The sequence below is a fragment of the Bos javanicus genome, chromosome 16, assembly GCF_032452875.1.
Source record: "Bos javanicus breed banteng chromosome 16, ARS-OSU_banteng_1.0, whole genome shotgun sequence".
NCBI lineage: Eukaryota > Metazoa > Chordata > Mammalia > Artiodactyla > Bovidae > Bos > Bos javanicus.
Genome location: NC_083883.1, coordinates 21,823,315 through 21,845,931, shown reverse-complemented (window position 1 = coordinate 21,845,931; position 22,617 = coordinate 21,823,315). Strand labels below are relative to the sequence as shown.

At 37.8% G+C, this 22,617-nt stretch overlaps 1 protein-coding gene across 5 annotated transcripts in view; it reads right to left on the bottom strand.

Annotated features, from left to right (window-relative positions):
- Nucleotides 1-22,617, bottom strand: part of SPATA17 (spermatogenesis associated 17) — a 243,061-nt gene that overhangs the window by 203,969 nt on the left and 16,475 nt on the right. For 4 of the 5 annotated variants that reach the window (XR_009729880.1, XM_061382208.1, XM_061382209.1 and 1 more), the window contains exons 2-3: nucleotides 6,954-7,043; nucleotides 4,849-4,930 (exon numbers count right to left, since the gene is read on the bottom strand). Coding sequence is in view for 4 of the 5 variants with exons in the window: in XM_061382208.1 (XP_061238192.1) it covers nucleotides 4,849-4,930; nucleotides 6,954-7,043 (172 nt within the window). In the remaining variant the exon portion in view is untranslated. The remainder of the gene's footprint in view (nucleotides 1-4,848; nucleotides 4,931-6,953; nucleotides 7,044-22,617) is intronic. The other variant, XM_061382211.1, reaches the window with a different exon arrangement.

Sequence of the window (22,617 nt, the reverse complement as noted above, 5' to 3'; positions counted from 1 at the left end):
GGTTCTCTTCTCCTCCAGGCAATTAATATCATTTTCCTGTGATCCTTCCTCAGAAAAGCAAATTAAAATCAGTGGCTTTCAGATCATGCCCTGCTGGCTCAGATGACAACAGAGGCCACCAGGTAAGAGACCAACCGGTTCTGTTTCCAGTTTCCAAAACAGCTGTACTGTTTGCACCTGTTTTTAGCACACGGGGATTAAAAAGTTTGCTAAATTTTAGGTAAGGGGGAGTTCTATGACAAAAGTTTTAAAATCACTAATTATACCATTCATTTTACAACCTAATATATACTATATGGCATTATTATTATTATTGTATGCAGCTGTCAGGCAAAAAAAATTATGCAGAATAAATTTGGAAATGATGGTTTAAAGATAGCTGCTATAGGACTATATGTGTGACAATGTATACTAATGTGCGTGACAGGATAATTAACATAGATTCAAACACTATCCTTAATTCACACTCCACTCCCCACTCACGAGAGTAGCAGTTACTTTTACGCATTTTTGCTTCAGTCAGTTTATATGTGAATGTCCATCCCCAGCTTTGCTCCCCTAAAACCTGAGCTCTGAGAAATCATACTGAGGGGATGGGGGACACTAACGGGAGAAACATGGGCAGAAAAAGAGAAATAACGAAGAAAATATTCCACATGCCTGGGAAAGAGTGGGGCATTAACTTTTTGTAATAATACAACATTTGGCATTCCTTTTGCTCCTGAAAAAGTGAAAGAAATTGTTACTCGTTCGGTCATGTCTGACTCTGCGACCCCATGGACTGTAGCCAGCCAGGCTCCTCTGTCCATGGGATTATCCTGGCAAGAACCCTGGAGTGGGGTGCCTACCATTCCCTTCTTCAGGAGATCTTCCTGATCCAGGGATCAAACCTGGGTCTTCAGCACGGCAGGCAGATTCTTTACCATCTGAGCCACCAGGGAAGTCTGGGATGTGGCTAAAACTCTAGGGATAAACTTGGTGGCATCTGTGGAGAAAATGGGATTCTGAACACCAGGGAAGATACCAGCTCTGGCAAAAATTCCCTTTCCCTTTACGTGGCAGAACTGTCATGGAGTCCTTGAAGGATGAATCCTGGGACTGAACACACGAGCTTGGACAATAGATATCTTATGAATGAAGATTGGATAAAGGTGAGGATTTCTGCTCTGATGCACTACTTAAGTCTCACAGGACCTCTGTATAAACCTGAGAAGGGAAATCGCCAATAATGATTGAGACTGAACTGCCTACCTCTCCATGTAAGGGTTTGGGAAACAAATCAAATTGGGTTTGAACTTTTCTCCACTTATCTCTAACAATGTATCCTTGGGGAAGTAGCCATCTCTGGGCCTAAAACTATAACATGGTGATAATATTCACAGGACTGGCATAGACTTTAGTTGGTATTACTGTTGTTGTTTAATTGCTAAGTCATGTCTAACTCTTGGGACCCCATGGACTGCAGCATGCCAGGCGCCTCTTCTATGGGATTTTCTAGGCAAGAATACTGGAGTGGCTTGCCATTTCCTTCCCCGGGGATCTTTCTGACCCAGGGATTGAACCCATGTCTCCTGCTTGGCAGGAAGATTCTTTACCACTGAGCCACCTGAGGAGCTCTTAGTTGCTATACACGTTGAGTATATAAAATGCTTAGTACAATATTTCACTCTCATTAGTCAGCCAGTAAATGGCAGCTATTTTAATCTCATTTAGTAATTATATGCCAAGATCGGATTATGTTATTTACTGAGATCTTTATGTTCTTTATGCCATGCACACAATGGCAAAAACAGGTAAATAAGTAAAACAGATGTGTTCAAAAACACCGTACAGATTAACAGATTTAAAAACCATCAAGAACCAATTTAACTGAGGAAAATCTCCATTTCTTTTCAAGAACCCAAAGATAATTAGATCCAAATCTGGAGAATAACTTGGTGATCATGCTGAGTGACATTCTCTGTGATCCAGTCAAGACCCTAAAGTAACAAAACAAATTTTTTGGGGTGGCTCATTACTTGAACTTTTAAAGATTTAAATTTTTTTTTAGCAACTCCAATATCATTAGAACAAATATAGATTCCAAAGTTGAATATTTTGACAACAGTCACTTAAATGTACACATGTTCATATGCTTGATTAAAAGGAGATGTCAATCATTCATAACCATCTGGATGGTGACTTGTGAGTAGAAATAGCAGCATGAAAGTTAAGTTGGTAATGTTCATTGAATGCCATATGCATAAGTATACTCTACAGTCTTGTCTACACAAAGACATAGATCTCATGATGAATAATAATAAATAATGAGGTTAAAGATGCTCATTATTCCATAGAAAACAACTTAATTTTTGATCATTCTGTTTAAGTAATCTGACTCTATTAAAAATTGACTTTGCAGGAGCTCCGACTCACCAAATCTGGGAAAATTTGAGCAGAAAACCAATTAGTGATAATTTATTATAATCCATTAAACAAAATAGGAACTCATGGGTTAAAACTGTTATAAACGAATGAATGAATAAAGAGGAAAAAGGCTCTTTCTTGTACGAAAATGCTAACAAGAAAATGTAGAAGAAATGACAAGGTTAAGAAAATCACTATTTGACAAATATAAGTCTTCCTCTAGTAAGAATCATAATGACATGGTAAATCTAGAATAAAAAATTTTGGTGACGAAGAAGATATATACCCAGTCTTAAAACACTGCCTAATAAGACAAAAATAGCAAGTCTAAAAGTGTGAGATACCACCTTAAATTATCACATTTAGCATCAACTGCCATGAGGCAAACTGACATCATATGGTTCCTAATGTGATGTACTGACATGTATTGTAATATAAAATGTATAATCTCACTATAACAATGAAGAAACATAAACCAAAACTGAGGAATAATATAAAAAATAATTATTTTATACTCTTCAAGAATAAAGGTCATGAAAAGCATAGATAGATCAAACACATCAAAGGTAACTATGGAGAAACAACAACTAAATACAATGGGAAACGCTGGTTTATACCCTGGAAAAGATGTGTTTGCTATAAGTTAAATCATTGGGACAATCAGTGAAATATGAACAGAATCCAAAGAACAGACAATTGACTTGTATAGACGTCAGTTTTCTGATTCTGATCATTTTAATATGGTTATGTAGAAAATATCCACTGACGAATTGAGAGGTATGGGGCACTTTCTATAACTTTGTCTAAATGATTCAAAATAGCAGTGGAAAAAACTCCAAAAATACATATAGAGAGGTAAAAGAAAATTATATAGTGCATTTGTTCACTTGAATATAAGAATACAGGAGAATTAAGAATAATTCTTAGGAGATAATAGGAGAAATTAAGGATATAGGAGAAATTAAGAATAGAGGAAAATTCCTTGTCCTAGTAGCCTTAAAATGATGTAAGAGATTAGTGTTCTAGACAAGAAAACCCATGCTAACAATTCATTAAATTAATGAATATCCTTTATTTGTTGCAGACACGTAAGTGAGCTATTCAGCCAGGTAAATTAAAAGAATAAAATTTCCCTTGGTATTAGTGGATTCTTAAAATCTGAAGTGACATATATTAATTAACTGGGAACATATAGTATTAAACAGGAACTTAACAGAATCATGATATTTAGAGAATCTATCACTAAAATAGGTTCCCCAGTAGGGACATCAGATCTACTCTATAAAAACATTACAGTGATTTTAAACCTAGTTGTAAGAGAGATCCAATACTTGTAAAAATTTGTGCCAGCACCTTAAAAAAAATACTTTATTTCATTAAATCTAAAGTATTAGGCTCTTCTCTAAACAGTTCCTTTATTTTATTACCATGTTTTACAATTTTCTCACCAAAGGTGAATACATTATTTTTTTAACTTTTAATTGGAGGATAATTGCTTTACAAGATTTTGTTAGTTTCTGCCATACATCAACATGAATCAGCCATAGGTATACATATGCCTGGCGTGCTGCAGTTCATGGGGTCACAAAGAGATGGACATGACTCAGTGACTGAACAATAACAATACATATAGTCCCTTGCTCTTATTATTTAGTTGTCTACTTATTTTTTCTTTTTTCCCTCTATATCTTTTAACTTCATTTAAATGCCTCTAATAATAAATTAAGAACAAATTTAAACTATTATAGTAGAAAGCATAACAAATCAGAAAATTAGTGAAGTAGGAGAATGATTAGAAACCTCCTCATTTTATATTAAAAAAAATATTTTTCCTAATTTCTAAAATCTCTTAACTGAAGTATAAGTTGGCATGTTATCTCATACTTCTGCAAGTCTATTGGTGGATATAGATGACTGTGTTACGCTACATTTATTAAGGTAAATCTTCAAAATCTCCCAAGAGTCAATCAAAGGGAATGATAAGTAGCACAGAGAGCAACTGCCTTACATTTTTCCTTTGTAGAATTAATTTGGGGCACTTTAACCAATGTTTACTAACTGTTTGGTGAGCCAGAGATTAGTCTAAATGTTGGTGGACTAAAAATGAACAAGCTACAATGCTTACTCTGAAAAATCTCACCATCTAGAAAATGGAAAGAATCTTCAACAAATAAGTACATACAAATACATATGCTGTAAAGAGTACTTTAACAAAAATAAAATATCTGATATAGTTTGGGTACAAAGAAGTTAGCTATCAATTTTTCATGGAAAAATCAGGAACGTTTTCTCAGAAGTCTCATTCTAAAAATTAAGCTGAATTTTGTTCTCATATACATATTATTAATAACTCTAAAACTACTATAAATGTGACTGATGTGAATAAGTTTCAATAAATTATATAATCCAAATGCTAACATATATAAATTTCATAATATTTACCTTCACAATTACTTGATATTGTTGTCTGCCTAAGTAACCTCTCCATCGTTTCTGAATAATTGTTGCTACTCTGTGTAAATACCTAGGTAGAAAATATGCTTATTAGTATGCTTTCATTGAAACAATGATATATTTTCAATTTCTGCCTAGAACATTCCTTTCCACATATTCAAGAAATCAAATTCAAAGCCAAGTTTATGCATACTTTTAAAGACAGTATGGCGGAGAAGGCAATGGCAACCCACTCCAGTATTCTTGCCTGGAGAATCCCAGGGTCAGGGGAGCCTGGTGGGCTGCTGTCTATGGGGTCGCACAGAGTCAGACACGACTGAGCGACTTAGCAGCAGCAGCAGCAAAGACAGTATGGATGTTCCCCAAAAAACTAAAAATATAACTACCATATGATCCAGCAATCCATTCCCGGGTATATATCTGAAGAAAACAATAACACTAATTTAAAAAGATACATGCACCCTAATATTCATAGCAGTATTATTTACAATTACCAAGATATGGAAGAAACCTATGTATTCATCAAAAGATGAATGGATAACGAAGATACTATATATTATTACATACAAACACGCACACACTAGAATATTGCTCAGCTATAAAAAAGAATGAAATTTTGCCATTTTCAAGAACATGGATGGAACTGGAGAGTATTATGCTTAGGGAAATTAGTAAGACAGAGAAAGCCAAATACTATATATTATCACTTATACGTAGAATCTAAAAAATAAAACAAGCTAGTGAAAATTAAAAATAAAAGCAAAAAAAGAATTTCAGACATAGAGAATGAACTAATCAGTGGGGAGAGGGAAGAGGGGGAAATAGACAGGGGTAGGGAATTAAGAGGTAATACTATGTACAAAATAAATAAGCTACAGAGATATACTACAGCTCAGGGAATATACCCAATGTTTTATGACTACGTGCAATGCTTAGTTGCTCAGTTGTGTATGACTCTTTGCGAACCCATGGACTGAAGCCCGCCAGGCTCCTTTGTCCACCGGGATTCTCCAAGCAAGAATACTGGAATGGGATGCCGTGCCCTCCTCCAGGGGATCTACCCAACCCAGGGATCGAATGCAACTTTCCCGCATTACAGGTGGATTCTTTACCTTCTGAGCCAGCAGGATGGAATATAATCTATAAAAATTTTGCATCACTATGAAACTAATTGAGTAAATTACTTAAAAAAATAAATCAAAAGTAAATTAAGAATAATACTACAATGAAAGACTATAGAACAGGTCACAGTGACATGTTGACAAATAAGCCAGGCAATATTGATATGAATCACTACAAATACTTTGAAATAATTCTTGAAGTCAAGAAACACTTTTCTTTTTCATACTCATGTTACTCAGTCTATCCCCAGTAATGTCATTTTAGTCTGTTGAATTAAAAACTACTCTGCTGCCATGTTCCTATTTGGCAGAGTGGCCAAAAGAGAAACCTCATTTCCTGCTTTTATTTCCATGTCTGGCTCCTACTAGTTAATATAAGAAAGACTACGGTATAACCCCTAGCTCACCAGCTGACTTATAATGGGCTAGTCATATTCTTTCTCCACCTCATCGAGGGCAGTATTTTTCAGAATTGATGAGAAACTGAAGGAAATTTGAGCACTGAAGAAAAAGTGGAAACAGTTAAGATAGGGATCAGCTTTGGTCTCTGGCCTCAGAATGGTATCATTTTGGTACCATTTGTCTTTATTTACCAACATGTTGGAGAGGATTGGAATAGTTTCTGTTTTGCTTCGTTTTGCTCTGTTTTTCTTTCTTACCAGTCAATAAATTCATTGCTATAAAAATAGGTTCAGCCATTTGTCACATCCTATGGAAGCTGCAGAAAATAATCTGATCAAGTATACTTATAACACTGAGAATTTTCCAGAGATATGGTCAATATCATTTAGTATTTTGATACATACGAAACAAGGAGCAAAAAGAGCTATGTCTTTAAAGGACATCATATAAGTTATTAACTTCATTACAAAAAAAAAAATTTTTGCAATGAGAACTACATGAATAAATTACATTTTCTAAGGAGTATATTTTTATGGTATATCTGAGGTTTCCATGGCAAAATCAATATACCTGATATATGCTCGAACTTGACATCCTCGAAACCAGCTCTGGATTTTAATTGCTGCATCATTCTCCTTTTTTCGAAATATATCCACAACACTAAAAACAAATTTTTTTAAAGCATTTCATTAGTAACTAATATAATTATAAAGCAAATCAACCTGTTAAACTTAATTTTTAATTTCTTCAAAAAGGATAATTATAATTCAAATATTATTTTAAATGAAATTAAAATGCTAAATTGGAGAAGGAAATGGCAACCCACTCCAGTATTCTTGCCTGGAGAATCCCATGGACAGTGAAGCTTAGCGGCCTACAGTCCATGGAGTCGCAAAAAGTCGGACACGACTAAAGCTACTTAGTACAAAATGCTACATAAAGAAAATATTTCAGAAACAATGAGCTATGTTTAAAAAATTAGTCTTTCTCTGAGACACCATGTGTTTTCAATAGCTTTACTTTTTTTATTTTTATAATCATCTATTTGCAACTAATTAATTTGCCAGTGGTGTTTATAAGGAAATTTAGAAAGCAATGTGCTATTTTGTCATTATTTTTAAACATAATTATTTGAATTTATTTTTTTAAATGCCACTACACATATCACACAAGATTAAAATCCTCACATATTTCACTCACTGCATCAGTTAAATGAATTGCCTCTAAGTAAAATGAATTCATCATTTTGCCTGTTCTGGATAGAGTTCTGAGAAGGTCTACTTCAATTAGGGAGCCAGGGGGCAGGGTCATAGGCCTCATAAAGAGACAAGAAATTCAGTCTTTAGATTTTACTGACTTACAAGGAAGAAAAAGTTTTACTCAAGACAGATCTCCATCTTAATTTTTTCAGTCATTACAATTCTCTCCCCATCCCCACACAAGGAAGAAAAAGTTTTACTCAAGACAGATCTCCATCTTAATTTTTTCAGTCATTACAATTCTCTCCCCATCCCCATTTGATAAGGTCCTATTGCTTATGGAAATTACTATGAAACAGAGTAATTTCTCTCCTATAACATTGGCTGGCAAAAAATTAGCACTCTGTCTACTGAATAAATAAAGAATTGTTAGTCACTTACTTTTCACTTTTAAAAAAATTCTCTCAAAAATTCTCTCAAGAATTCTCTCAAGATTATTTTTTCATTTTCATTGCTAGATTAAATATATAGATTTCACTGAAAATGAAAGCGTTAATTGCTCAGTCGTGTATGACTCTTTGCGACCCCATGGACTGTAGCTCACAAGGCTCCTCTGTCCATGGGATTCTACAGGCAAGAACAATGGAGTGGGTAGCCATTCCCTTCTCCAGGGGATCTTCCCAACCCAGGGATCCAACTTGGGTCTTCTGCATTGCAGTCAGATTCTTTACCATCTGAGCCACCAGAGAAGCCCAATAAATTCAGACAATTAGAACAAAAACAGAATGGAAAAAAAGAATACTTCAAACAATACTATGAAGTTGACTGAGAAAAAAAATGGCAATTAAACCATCAGGGACAAAGAGTTAAAGAAACAAGCAGAAGGATTATCTGTCTACTAGATAACAAGGAAATAGTTATCTAGAAAGCCTAATTGAAAAGAATTTACAAAAGCAGAGAAAGGAACAAAAATTATGCATCAAGTCAGTGACCCAGATGTTGAAAACAGTAGTGAAAAATTATACACATCAGTGTAAGGGTTACTAGAAGTAAAGCATAAACTGTAAAACCTACACAAGAGAATAGTCACTCTACCAGATCAAGAAAGGCACCGAGATAAGACTACTGTTGTTGTTGCTGCTGCTGTTGTTGTTTAGTCACTAAGTCGTGTCCAACTCTTTGTGACCCTCATGGACTGTAACCCTCCAGGCTCCTTGGTCCAAGAGATTTCCCAGGCAAGAATACTGGAGTGGGTTGACATTTTCTTCTCCAGGGGATCTTCCCAACCCAAGGTTAGAACCTCCATCTCCTTGCAATAAGATTTACTGGACATAATTGTGTGGTGACACGCTAGACAATTAGGAGTAAAAGAAAAGAAAGTTTGACTCCAGAGACATAATGGATATAATTCCCTTTTTTTTTTGGCCACACAGTAAGTGGGATCCTAGTTCCCCAATCAGCAATCAAACCTGTGCCCTCTGCATTAGAAGCATGGAGTCTTAACCACTGAACCAACAGGGAAGTCCCAAAGAATGTCATTCCTAACACTCAACTTTTGTCTTCCCAGAGCTGCTTCCTCTAGGGGACTGCATGCCACCTGCCACATTGAATCTCTATGAAGAATGCCGCTTGCAAACTCCCTGACTATATTTTTCAGGGTATGGACATCCACCCCATTTTAGGATGACGGAGCTGCTGAGGACTCAACAGGAGCCTACATGCTCTTAGAAACTTGAAGCCTGGGGTGATTATGGGTAAAAGACAGCCAGATGTCTGAACAACTCTGTTAAAAGAAATAAAGAGAATAATAATATCCTGTGTGTGCTAAGTTGCTTCAGTCGTGTCCGACTCTTTGCGACCCTATGATCTACAGCTCTCCAGGCTCCTCTGTCCATGAGATTCTCCAGGCAAGAATACTGGAACAGGATGCCATGTCCTCCTCCAAAGGATCTTCCAGACCCAGGGATCGAACCTGCATCTTTTGTGTCTCCTACAATGGCAGGCGGGTTCTTTACCATTAGTGCCACCTGGGAAGTCCAATAATGTCTTAAATAAATTAATACTTCATGTGCCAGCACTATTCCAACGATTTTACATACCACTGAGTTAACTCATACATAATTCCTTTCAACACCTCAATGGAGTAAATAAGCATGCCTATTTGATAGAGGAAGATACTGAGGCACAGGTAAGTGTAGTGATATGCCCAAGGTCACATATTGGTTGGTGTCAGAGTCAAGTGTTGATTCTAGGTAATCTGGCTCTTGAGGCTGCATTCCTAACCATCACTGTCCCTAAAGGGGAAGAGGAATGATAAGAACAGGAGAAGGGAGGGAAGTAAAAAGGAATAAAAAGCAAGAAAGAAAAGGCAAGAGGCAAAAATGCATGTAAGCCTTTTCCAAATATAATATTGAAATTTTGTGGCATAAAATAGCACCAATCTCCTTAAAATTATAAAATAAACTAAAAGATGAAGATGTGGAAAAAACACCAAAAAAACCCAAACATTTCTCACTATACTAACTACCATGAGAATGCAGTACAATAGCTTGCTCCTTGGAAGAAAAGTTATGACAAATCTAGACAGCATACTAAAAAGCAGAGACATTACTTTGCTGACAAAGGTCCATATAGTCAGAGCTATGGTTTTTTCAGTAGTCCTGTACAGATGTGAGGGTTGGACCATAAAGAAGACTGGGCGCTAAAGAACTGATGCTTTCAAACCGTGGTGCTGGAGAAGACTCTTGAGAGTCCCTTGGACTGCAAGGAGATCAAACCAGTCAAACCTAAAGGAAATCAACCCTGAATATTCATTGGAAGGACTAATGCTAAAGCTCCAATACTTTGGCCACCTGATGAGAAGAGCTGACTCATTGGAAAAGACTGATGCTGGGAAAGAATGATGGCAAGAGAAGGGGATGACAGAGGATAAGATGGTTGAATGGCATTATTGACTCAATGGGCATGAGTTTGAGCAAACTTCAAGAGACAGTGAAGGACAGGGAAGCCTGGCATGCTGCAGTCCATGGGGTGCAAGTCCAAGGTGTCGGACATGACTGAGTAACTGAACAACAACAAGGCACTCATGTACGTGGCCAAAAAGAAACAATTTGGTCTTTGAACACATACAGAAAACTTTCACCTACAAGTTCAAAGTCACAAAACTTCAGAAATGTTTGTTAGAGCTGCACACATATACACATGGTAGTAAAATTATAATGGAATGATGAAAATACAAATCTCAGGACAGACATGGAGCAATTTCTAAGACCTGTCGTGTCTTCATACACTGGGAATTCCATAACAGGAAAACTAAAGACCTTGTGCTATTGTTACTACATCTGAAAGAAAGAAAAAAAAAAAAAGCAGAAACTTTGAAAAAGATCAACACAATTGAAGAACAGCAAAAGACAGCCAATTTACAGAAAAGAAAATACAAGCAATTTTCACTTTAGAAGCCCTTGACCTGGGTTCTAGGTATATTTTCACTTTGAGACCTACATATAACAAACCCATCTTGTAAATGCCAATGTATATTTCAGGAAAAATTATATTGAAACAAACACTTCCTTAGATCTAGTTTCAGAAAACATTCCTTTAGTCAAAAAGCTGAAGGGAGGCATTGATGAATGGTTTCCAATGTTAAATTTTACTGTGAAATGTCATCACTTTTCCAAAAAATGTAAGCACATTATATTTTGTTCTGAACAGTGAAGTGGTTAATGTTACTTCCACAAAATATGTTAATTTTCTGCTCCTTTAAGGCAATGTGAAAGAGGAAGTATTACCTTTATCTACAAAGCTATTTATAGAATTGTACAACATACATAGAAAAACACGTAAAAGATTGAAGTAACCAAAAAATGGCATCGAAGTGTCTTTAATAAAGTGCATTTAGAAAACTGTTTTTTTAAAAGGCACAAGAAGATACTTAAGATGACTCAGGAAATTAGTTTTTATGATTTATCATTGTACTATTAAAATTACAGAAACAACCAAAATAAGCAATAGATATAGTATAAGACAGTCAGTTAGTTCAGTTCAGTCGCTCAGTCGTGTCTGACTCTTTGTGACCCCATGACTTGGAGCACGCCAGGCCTCCCTGTCCATCACCAGCTCCCGGAGTTCACTCAAACTCACGTCCATCGAGTTGGTGATGCCATCCAGCCATCTCATTCTCTGTCGTCCCCATCTCCTCCTGCCCCTAATCCCTCCCAGCATCAGAGTCTTTTCCAATGAGTCAATTCTTTGCATCAGGTGGCCAAAGTATTGGAGTTTCAGCTTTAGCGTCGGTCCTTCCAAAGAACACCCAGGGCTGATCTCCTTTAGAATGGACTGGTTGGATCTCCTTGCAGTCCAAGGGACTCTCAAGAGTCTTCTCCAACACCACAGTTCAAAAGCATCAATTCTTCAGTGCTCAGCTTTCTTCATAGTCCAACTCTCACATCTATACATGACTACTGGAAAAACCACAGCCTTGACTAGATGGACCTTTGTTGGCAAAGTAATATCTCTGCTTTTCAATATGCTATCTAGGTTGGTCATAACTTTCCTTCCAAGGAGTAAGCATCTTTTAATTTCATGGCTGCACATCTGCAGTGATTTTGGAGCCCCAAAACATAAAGTCTGACACTGTTTCCCCAGCTATTTCCCATGAAGTGATGGGATCAGATGCCATGATCTTCATTTTCTGAATGTTGAGTTTTAAAGTCAACTTTTTCACTCTCCTCTTTCACTTTCATCAAGAGGCTTTTGAGTTCCTCTTCACTTTCTGCCATAAGGGTGGTGTCATCTGCATATCTGGGGTTATTGATATTTCTCCCAGCAATCTTGATTCCAGCTTGTCCTTCTTCCAGCCCAGCGTTTCTCATGATGTACTCTGCATATAAATTAAATAAGCAGGGTGACAATATACAGCGTTGACATACTCCTTTTCCTATTTGGAACCAGTCTATTGTTCCATGTCCAGTTCTAACAGTTGCTTCCTGACCTGCATATAGGTTTCTCAAGAGGCAGGTCAGGTGGTCTGGTATTCCCATCTCTTTCAGAATTTTCCACAGTTGATTGTGATGCACACAGTCAAAGGCTTTGGCATAGTCAATAAAGCAGTAATAGATGTTTTTCTGGAACTCTCTTGCTTTTTCCATGATCCAGCAGATGTTGGCAATTTTATCTCTGATTCCTCTGCCTTTTCTAAAACCAGCTCGAACATCAGGAAGTTCACAGTTCATGTATTGCTGAAGCCTGGCTTGGAGAATTTTGAGCATTACTTTACTAGTGTGTGAGATAAGTGCAATTGTGTGGTAGTTTGAGCATTCTTTGGCATTGCCTTTCTTTGGGATTGGGATGAAAACTGACCTTTTCCAGTCCTGTGGCCACTGCTGAGTTTTCCAAATTTGCTGGCATATTGAGTGCAGCACTTTCACGGCATCATCTTTCAGGATTTGGAATAGCTCAACTGGAATTCCATCACCTCCACTACCTTTGTTCATAATGATGCTTTCTAAGGCCCACTTGACTTCACATTCCAGGATGTCTCGCTCTAGGTGAGTGATTACACCAAGTGATTATCTTGGTCGTGATACATCCATAAAATGGAACACTATTTTGTCCTTGAGCTTTCCAAGTGGCTCAGTGGTAAAGAATCTACCTGCCAATGTAGGAGATGCAAGAGATATGGGTTTGATCCCTGGATCAAGAAGATCCCCTGGAGTAAGAAATGGCAACCCACTGCAGTATTTTTGCTTGGAAAATTCCACAGAGAGGGGAGCCCGGCAGACTATAGTCCATGGGGTTGCGAAGAGTTGGAAGTGACTGAGCACACACACATTTTGTCCTGATAAAAATTAAGTGGCTCAGTATGTCTTCACATAGACACAACATGTAATGTGAAAACAAAGGAAGATACAGCATAGTGTAATATGATCCCATACTTATAGAAAACAATTTAAACTATATTAATATGCAAATGTATACACAGAAAAAGTCTTACTTTGAACAAAGTTATTAAAAGTGATTGCCTTTAGGGACTAAAATGTGAAAGGAGAAATTTATTAATTTCTGAATTTAGCAAGTCATTTTATAAGAGTTGTATAATATTTTCAAATTTTAAAAAGTTTAATCTGTATTGAAATAAACATAATCCTTTAGAAAAATATAAATGCATTTCAATGTTAAGCAAAGTATTAGACATATCTAGGCATTAAAACCTAAGGAACTTGCCTATTTAATATAACATGAACCACAGCCTAACTTAGTTAAAATGTTAGGATATTTGCCAGCTCTTTAGTTTTGTACAAAGACCTTAGCTTAAACTGTGCCACTTACTGGCTGGGTTTACCTTAAGCAAGCTTTTTAATCCAAAATTCAGTTTCTTCTGTAAAATTTCAATAATAGCAATCATGAGTATGTTTGCAGGCATATCATAAAGAACTTGAAAGACTGATAAATAATGTGTTTTCAATAAGCAATAATGATAATTATTACATTATTACATAATGGTGGGCATCTATGTAGATTGCAATAAGAAAAAAATATACCAGTCTTGTCATTATCTTATTAATTAATCAAAAAATATTTACTATATGTAAATTATGTGCTAAGTTAGTATGGTATTTACTATTGAATAAATTTGATGTGTAACATTTTGCTAAGTTTAAGGTATAAAGCTTATTACATAGACACATTTACATATTGTAATATGATTGATGATATAGCAGTATTTATCACATTACATGATTATAGACATTATACACAATATTACTGTCTATATTTATTATATGCTTTGGATCTGGATGGCTTACTCACTACTCACTTCGAGTTTGTACCCTTAAACACCATCATTCTTAGCCATCGCCTTTTTCTGGTAACCACCATTTTCACCTCTTTTTTATATGTCTAATTTTTTTAGATTCCATATATGTGATCTAATACAGTACTTGTCCCTCCGTCTGACTTATTTCAAGTAGCATAATGTGCTCAAGGTCCATCCATGTTGTCACAAATGGGAAGATATCTTTCTTATGACTGAACAATATCCCACTGTGTATAATACCATATCTTTTTTACCCATTCATTCATTTATGGGTATTTGAACTGTTTCCCTATTTTGGCTATTATGAATAATGCTGCATTAAGTGTGGAGTTCATATATACTGTCAAAAATCCTGTAGTCATTTCTTTTAGCTTATACCCAGAAGTGGAATAGCTGGATCATATGGTAGATCTATTTTTAATTTTTTGAGGAAACTTTACATTGTTTGCCACACTGGTTGGGCCAATTTACATTCCCACCAACAACATGTAAGGGTTCTCTTCTCACCACAGACTTGATAGCATCTGTTGTCTCTTGCCTTCTTGATGATAGCCATTTTAACAGATGGGAGATGAGGATATCTCATGGTGGTTTTTATTTGCATTTGCCTTATGATTAGCGATGTTAAACATCTTTTCATGTGTCTGTTGGCCACTTCGATGTCTTCTTTAGAGAAACGACTGTTTAGTTCTTCTGCCCATTTTTTAATTGGACTGTTTGCTTTTCTGTTATAAGCCCCTGTTGAATACATGATTTGCAAAATTTGTCTCCCATTCTGTACATTCTTTTTAATTGTTTATGATATTGTACAGAAGTTTTTGAATTTGATATAGTTGCATTTGTGGATTTTTTTCTTTGTTGTTTATGATTTTGGCATCATGCTCAAAAAATTATTGCCAAGACCAGTATCGATGAGCTTTATCTCCATGTTTTCTTCTAGTTTTACAGTATCAGATCTTGTATTTAACTCTTTAATCCATCTTGAGTTAACGTTTGTGAGTGTTGTGAGATAGGGGTCCAATTTCACTGCTCTTCATGTGTTTCTCCAGTTTTCCCACCACCATTTATTGAAAAGACTTCACTTTCCCACTGAGTATTCTGGCTCACTTTTCAAATACTAGATGACCATATATGATGGGATTTAATTTTAGGGTTTCTATTCTGTCCTATCAGAGAAGGCGATGGCACCCCACTCCAGTACTCTTGCCTGGAAAATATCATGGATGGAGGAGCCTGGTAAGCTGTAGTCCATGGGGTTGCGAAGAGTCGGACACGACTGAGTGCCTTCCCTTTCACTTTTCACTTTCATGCATTGGAGAAGGAAATGGCAACCCACTCCATTGTTCTTGCCTGGAGAGTCCCGGGGACGGGGAGCCTGGTGGGCTGGCATCTATGGGGTCGCACAGAGTCGGACATGACTGAAGTGACTTAGCAGCAGCAGTAGCAGCAGCAGCATTCTGTCCTATTAGTCAATGTGTCTATTTTTGTGTCAGATCAACACTGCTTTTCTTACTATGACTTTCTATTATACTATGAAATCCAGAAGTGTGATACCTCCAGCTTTGGTTTTTTTGTCTCAGGATTGCTTTGGCCACTCAGAGCCTTTGTGTTTCCTCATAAATTTTAGGATTGTTTCTTCTATTTCTGTAAAGAATACCTTTGGTGTTGGGTGGGGATAGCACTGACTCTGTAGATGGTTTGGCGGTTATATGGGTATTTTAACATATTACTTATTCCAATCTAAGAATACAGGATGCCTTTCTATTTGTTTGTGTTCTTCATTTTCTTCTAGCAGACTTCTGTAGTTTTCATTGTGCATATCTTTTACTTCCTTGATTAAACTTATCCTATGGGTTTTGATTTTACTGTGAATGAGATTCTATAATTTATTGTTTTTTCAGCTGTTTCATCATTAGTGTAAAGGGATTCAATTGATTTCTGTCTAAATTCAAGTCCTACAACTTTACTGAAATTGTTGATTAAGTCAGCAGTTCTTAAGGAATTCTTTGGGATTTTTCTATATATAGTATCAGTTGTTGTTCAGTCATTCAGTCATATCCAACTCTTTGCAGTCCGATGGGCTGCAGCACACCAGGCTTCCCTGTCCATTACCAACTCCTGGAGCTTGCTCAAACTCAAGTCCATTGAGTCAGTGATACCATCCAACCATCTTCTCCTCTGTTACCCCCTTCTCCTCCTGCCTTCAACTTTCTCAGCATCAGGGTCTTTTCCAATGAATCAGTTCTTTGCATCAGGTGGCCAAAGTATTGGAGTTTCAGCTTCAGCATCAGTCCTTCCAATGAATGCTGCTGCTGCTAAGTCACTTCAGTCATGTCTGACTCTGTGCGACCCCATAGACAGCAGCCACAGGCTCTGCCGTCCCTGGGATTCTTCAGGCAAGAACACTGGAGTGGGTTGCCATTTCCTTCTCCAATGCATGAAAGTGAAATGAATATTCAGGACTGCTTTCCTTTAAGATTGAATGGTTTGATCTCCTTGCAGTCCAAGAGACTCTCAAGAGTCTTCTCTAATGCCACAGTTCAGGAGCATCAATTCTTTAATGCTCAGCCTTCTTTATGGTCCAACTGTCACATGCATACATGACTACTGGAGAAATCTTACCTTTGACTATACAGATTTGTTGGCAAATAAATGTCTCTGCTTTTTCATATGCTGTCTAGGTTTGTCATAGCTTTTCTTCCAAGGAGCAAACATCTTTTAATTTCATGGCTGAAGTCACCATCTGCAGTGATTTTGGAACCCCCCAAAATAAAGTCTCTCACTGTTTCCATTGTTTCCCCATCTGCCATGAAGTGATGGCACAGGATGCCATGATCTTAGTTTTTTGAATGTTGACTTTGAAGCCAGCTTCTTCACTCTCCTTTTTCACCTTCATCAAGAGGCTGTTTAGTTCCTCTTCACTTTCTGCCATAAGGGTGGTGTCATCTGCGTATCTGAGGTTATTGATATCTCTCCTGGCAATCTTTTTAACTAATTATTTTAATTGGAGGCCAATAAGAAGCTGAAGTTGAATGGTTCTATGAAGACCTACAAGACCTTTTAGAACTAACACCCAAAAAAGATGTCCTTTTCATTATAGGGGACTGGAATGCAAAAGTAGGAAGTCAAGAAACATCTGGAGTACCAGGCAAATTTGGCCTTGGAATACGGAATGAAGCAGGGCAAAGGCTAATAGAGTTTTGCCAAGAAAATGCACTGGTCATAACAAACACCCTCTTCCAACAACACAAGAGAAGACTCTATACATGGACATCACCAGATGGTCAACACCGAAATCAGATTCTTATATTCTTTGCAGCCAAAGATGGAGAAGCTCCATACAGTCAGCAAAAACAAGACCAGGAGCTGACTGTGGCTCAGACCATGAACTCCTTACTGCCAAATTCAGACTGAAATTGAAGAAAGTAGGGAAAACCACTAGACCATTCAGGGATGACCTAAATCAAATCCCTTATGATTATACAGTGGAAGTGAGAAATAGATTTAAGGGCCTAGATCTGATAGATAGAGTGCCTGATGAACTATGGAATGACGTTCATGATATTGTACAAGAGACAGGGATCAAGACCATCCCCATGGAAAAGAAATGCAAAAGAGCAAAATGGCTGTCTGGGGAGGCCTTACAAATAGCTGTGAAAAGAAGAGAAGCGAAAAGCAAAGGAGAAAAGGAAAGATATAAACATCTGAATGCAGAGTTCCAAAGAATAGCAAGAAGAGATAAGAAAGCCTTCTTCACTATCAATGCAAATAAAGAGAGGAAAACAACAGAATGGGAAAGACTAGGGATCTCTTCAAGAAAATCAGAGATACCAAGGGAACATTTCATGCAAAGATGGGCTCAATAAAGGACAGAAATGATATGGACTTAACAGAAGCAGAAGATATTAAGAAGAGATGGCAAGAATATACAGAAGAACTGTACAAAAAAGATCTTTACAACCCAGATAATCACGATGGTGTGCTCACTCACCTAGAGCCAGATATCCTGGAATGTGAAGTCAAGTGGGCCTTAGAAAGCATCACTATGAACAAAGCTAGTGGAGGTGATGGAATTCCAGTTGAGCTATTTCAAATCCTGAAAGATGATGCCGTGAAAGTGCTGCACTCAATATGCCAGCAAACTTGGAAAACTCAGCAGTGGCCTCAGGACTGGAAAAGGTCAGTTTCCATTCCAATCACAAAGAAAGGCAATGCCAAAGAATGCTCAAACTACCACACAATTGCACTCATCTCACATGCTAGTAAAGTAATGCTCAAAATTCTCCAAGCTAGGCTTCAGCAATATGTGAACCATGAACTTCCTGAAGTTCAAGCTGGTTTTAGAAAACGCAGAGGAATCAGAGATCAAATTGCCAACATCCGCCGGATCATCCAAAAAGCAAGAGAGTTCCAGAAAAACATCTATTTCTGCTTTATTGACTATGCCAAAGCCTTTGACTGTGTGGATCACAATAAACTGTGGAAAATTTTGAAAGAGATGGGAATACCAGACCACCTGATCTGCCTCTTGAGAAATGTGTATGCAGGTCAGGAAGCAACAGTTAGAACTGGACATGGAACAACAGACTGGTTCCAAATAGGAAAAGGAGTATGTCAACGCTGTATATTGTCACCCTGTTTATTTAACTTATATGCAGAGTACATCATGAGAAACGCTGGACTGGAAGAAACACAAGCTGGAATCAAGGTTGCCGGGAGAAATATCAATAACCTCAGATATGCAGAGGACACCACCCTTATGGCAGAAAGTGAAGAGGAACTCAAAAGCCTCTTGATGAAAGTGAAAGTGGAGAGTGAAAAAGTTGGCTTAAAGCTCAACATTCAGAAAACGAAGATCATGGCATCCGGTCCCATCACTGTGGGAAACAGTGGAAACAGTGGAAACAGTGGAAACAGTGGCAGACTTTATTTTTCTGGGCTCCAAAATCACTACAGATGGTGACTGCAGCCATGAAATTAAAAGACGCTTACTCCTTGGAAGGAAAGTTATGACCAACCTAGATAGCATATTCAAAAACAGAGACATTACTTTGCCAACAAAGTTTCGTCTAGTGAAGGCTATGGTTTTTCCTGTGGTCATGTATGAATGTGAGAGTTGGACTGTGAAGAAGGCTGAGCGCCGAAGAATTGATGATTTTGAACTGTGGTGTTGGAGAAGACTCTTGAGAGTCCCTTGGACTGCAAGGAGATCCAACCAGTCCATTCTGAAGGACATCAGCCCTGGGATTTCTTTGGAAGGAATGATGCTAAAGCTGAAACTCCAGTACTTTGGCCACCTCATGTGAAGAGTTGACTCATTGGAAAAGACTCTGATGCTGGGAGGGATTGGGGGCAAGAGGAGAAGGGGACGACAGAGGATAGATGGTTGGATGGCATCACTGACTCGATGGACTTGAGTCTGAGTGAACTCTGGGAGTTGGTGATGGACAGGGAGGCCTGGCGTGCTGCGATTCATGGGGTCGCAAAGAGTCCAACACGACTGAGCGACTGATCTGATCTGATCTGAATTACTTTACAACATTGTAGTGGGTTTTTTTTGCCATTCATCCACATGAATCAGCCATGGGTGTACATGTGTCCCCCGTCCTGAACCCCTCTCCCACCTCCCTCCTCATTCCATCCCTCAAGGTCATCCCAGTGCACCAGCCCTGAGCACCCTGTCTCATGCATCAAACCTGGACTGGTGACCTATTTCACATATGATAATGTACATGTTTCAATGCTATTCTCTCAAATCATCCCACCCTCTCCCTCTCACACAGAGTCTAAAAGTCTGTTCTTTACATCTCTGTCTCTTTTGCTATCTTGCATATAGGGTCATCATTACCATCTTTTTAAATTCCATATATACGCATTAATATACTGTATTGGTGTTTTTCTTTCTCACTTACTTTAGTCTGTATAATAGGCTCCAGTTTCATCCACCTCATTAGAACTGATTCAAATGCATTCTTTTTAATAGCTAAGTAATATTCCATTGTGTATATGTACCATGGCTTTCTTATCCATTCATGTGCTGATGGGCATCTAGGTTGCTTCCATATCCTGGCTATTATAAACAGTGCTGCAGTGAACACTGGGGTACACACATCTCTTTCAATTCTGGTTTCCTTGGTGTGTATGCCCAGGAGTGGGATTGCTGGGTCATATGGCAGTTCTATTTCCAGTTTTTTAAGGAATCTCTATACTGTTCTCCATAGTGGCTGTACTAGTTTGCATTCCCACCAACAGTGTAAGAGGGTTCCCTTTTCTCTGAACCCTCTCCAGCATTTATTGTTTGTAGACCTTTGGATCGCAGCCATTCCAACCAGCATGAGATGGAACCTCATTGTGGTTTTTATTTCAAATGCATTCTTTTTAATGGCCAAGTAATATTCCATCGTGTATATGTACCACAGCTTTCTTATCCATTCATCTGCCGATGGACATCTAGGTTGCTTCTATGTCCTAGCTATTGTAAACAGTGCTGCAGTGAACATTGGGATACATGTATCTCTTTCAATTCTAGTTTCCTCAGTGTGTATGCCCAGCAGTGGGATTGCTGTCTCCCAGCAATCTTGATTCCAGCTTGTGCTTCATCCAGCCCAGCATTTTGCATGATGTACTCTGCATATAAGTTAAATAAGCAGGGTGACAATATACAGCCTTGACATACTCCCTTCCTAATCTGGAACCACTCGGTTGTTCCGTGTCTGGTTCTAACTATTGCTTTTTAACCTGCAAGCAGATTTCATAGGAGGCAGGTAAGGTGACCTGGTAGCCCCATCTCTTTAAGAATTTTTCACAGTTTGTTGTGATCCACACAAAGACTTTAGCATAGTTAATGAAGCACAAGTAGATGTTTTTCTGGAATTCTCTTGCTTTTCCTATGATCCAGTTGATGTTGGCAGTTTGATATCTGGTTCGTCTCCCTTTTCTAAATTCAGCTTGAACATCTAGAAGTTCAAAGTTCATGTACTGTTGTAACTTAGCTGGAGAATTTTCAGCATTACTTTATTAGCCTGTGAAATGAGTGCAGTTTTGTGGAAGTTTGAGCATTCTTTCAGAGAAGGCAATGGCACCCCACTCCAGTACTCTTGCCTGGAAAATCCCATGGACAGAGGAGCCTGGTGGGCTGCAGTCCATGGGGTCGCTAAGAGTCAGACACAACTGAGCAACTTCATTTTCACTTTTCACTTTAATGCATTGGAGAAGGAAATGGCAACCCACTCCAGTGTTCTTGCCTGGAGAATCCCAGGGACGGGGGAGCCTGGTGGGCTGCTATCTATGGGGTCACACAGAGTTGGACACGACTGAAGTGACTTAGCAGCAGCAACAGCAGAGCATTCTTTGGCATTGCCTTTCTTTGGGATTGGAATGAAAACTGATTTTTCCAGTCCTGTGGCCACTGCGGAGTTTTCCAAGTTTCCTGGCATATTGAATGCAGCATTTTCATAGCATCATCTTTTAGGATTTGGAATAGCTCAGCTGGAATTACATCACCTCCACTAGCTTTGTTCATAGTGATGCTTTCTAGGGCCCACTTCACTTCCAGGATGTCTGGTTCTAGGTGAGTGATCAAACCATCACGGATCTGGGTCAGTAAGATCATTTTGTATAGTTCTTCTGTCTATTCTTGTCACCTCTTAATATCGTCTACTTCTATCATCCATACCATTTCTATCATCAGCAAATAATGAGTTTTACTCCTTCCTTTCCAATTTGGATGTCTTTCTTTGTCTTGCCTAATTACTCTAGCTAGAACATCCAGTACTATACTGAGTAGGAGTGGTAAGATAATTTCCTTGATCTTGATCTTAGAGGAAATATTTTCAATTTCTCTACATTAAGAATAATGTTAGCTGGGTTTGTCATGCATGGGCTATATTATTTTAAGGTATATTCTTTCTATACTCAGTCTGTTAAGGGTTTTTATCATCAAAAGATGTTGTATTCTGTCAAATGCTTTTTCTGAATCTACTGAGATGACCATATGATTTTTGTCTTTCATTTTATTGATATGATGATATATTATATTTACTGATTTGCATATATCAAATAGTCCTTGCATCCCAGTGATATATCCCACTTGGTCATAGTGTCCAAAGTGTTCTTGAATTCAGTTAACTAACATTTTGTTGAGAATTTTTTTCACCTATGTTCATAAGGGATAGTGGTCTACAGTTTTCTTTTCTTGTTGCGTCTTTATGTAGTCTTGGTA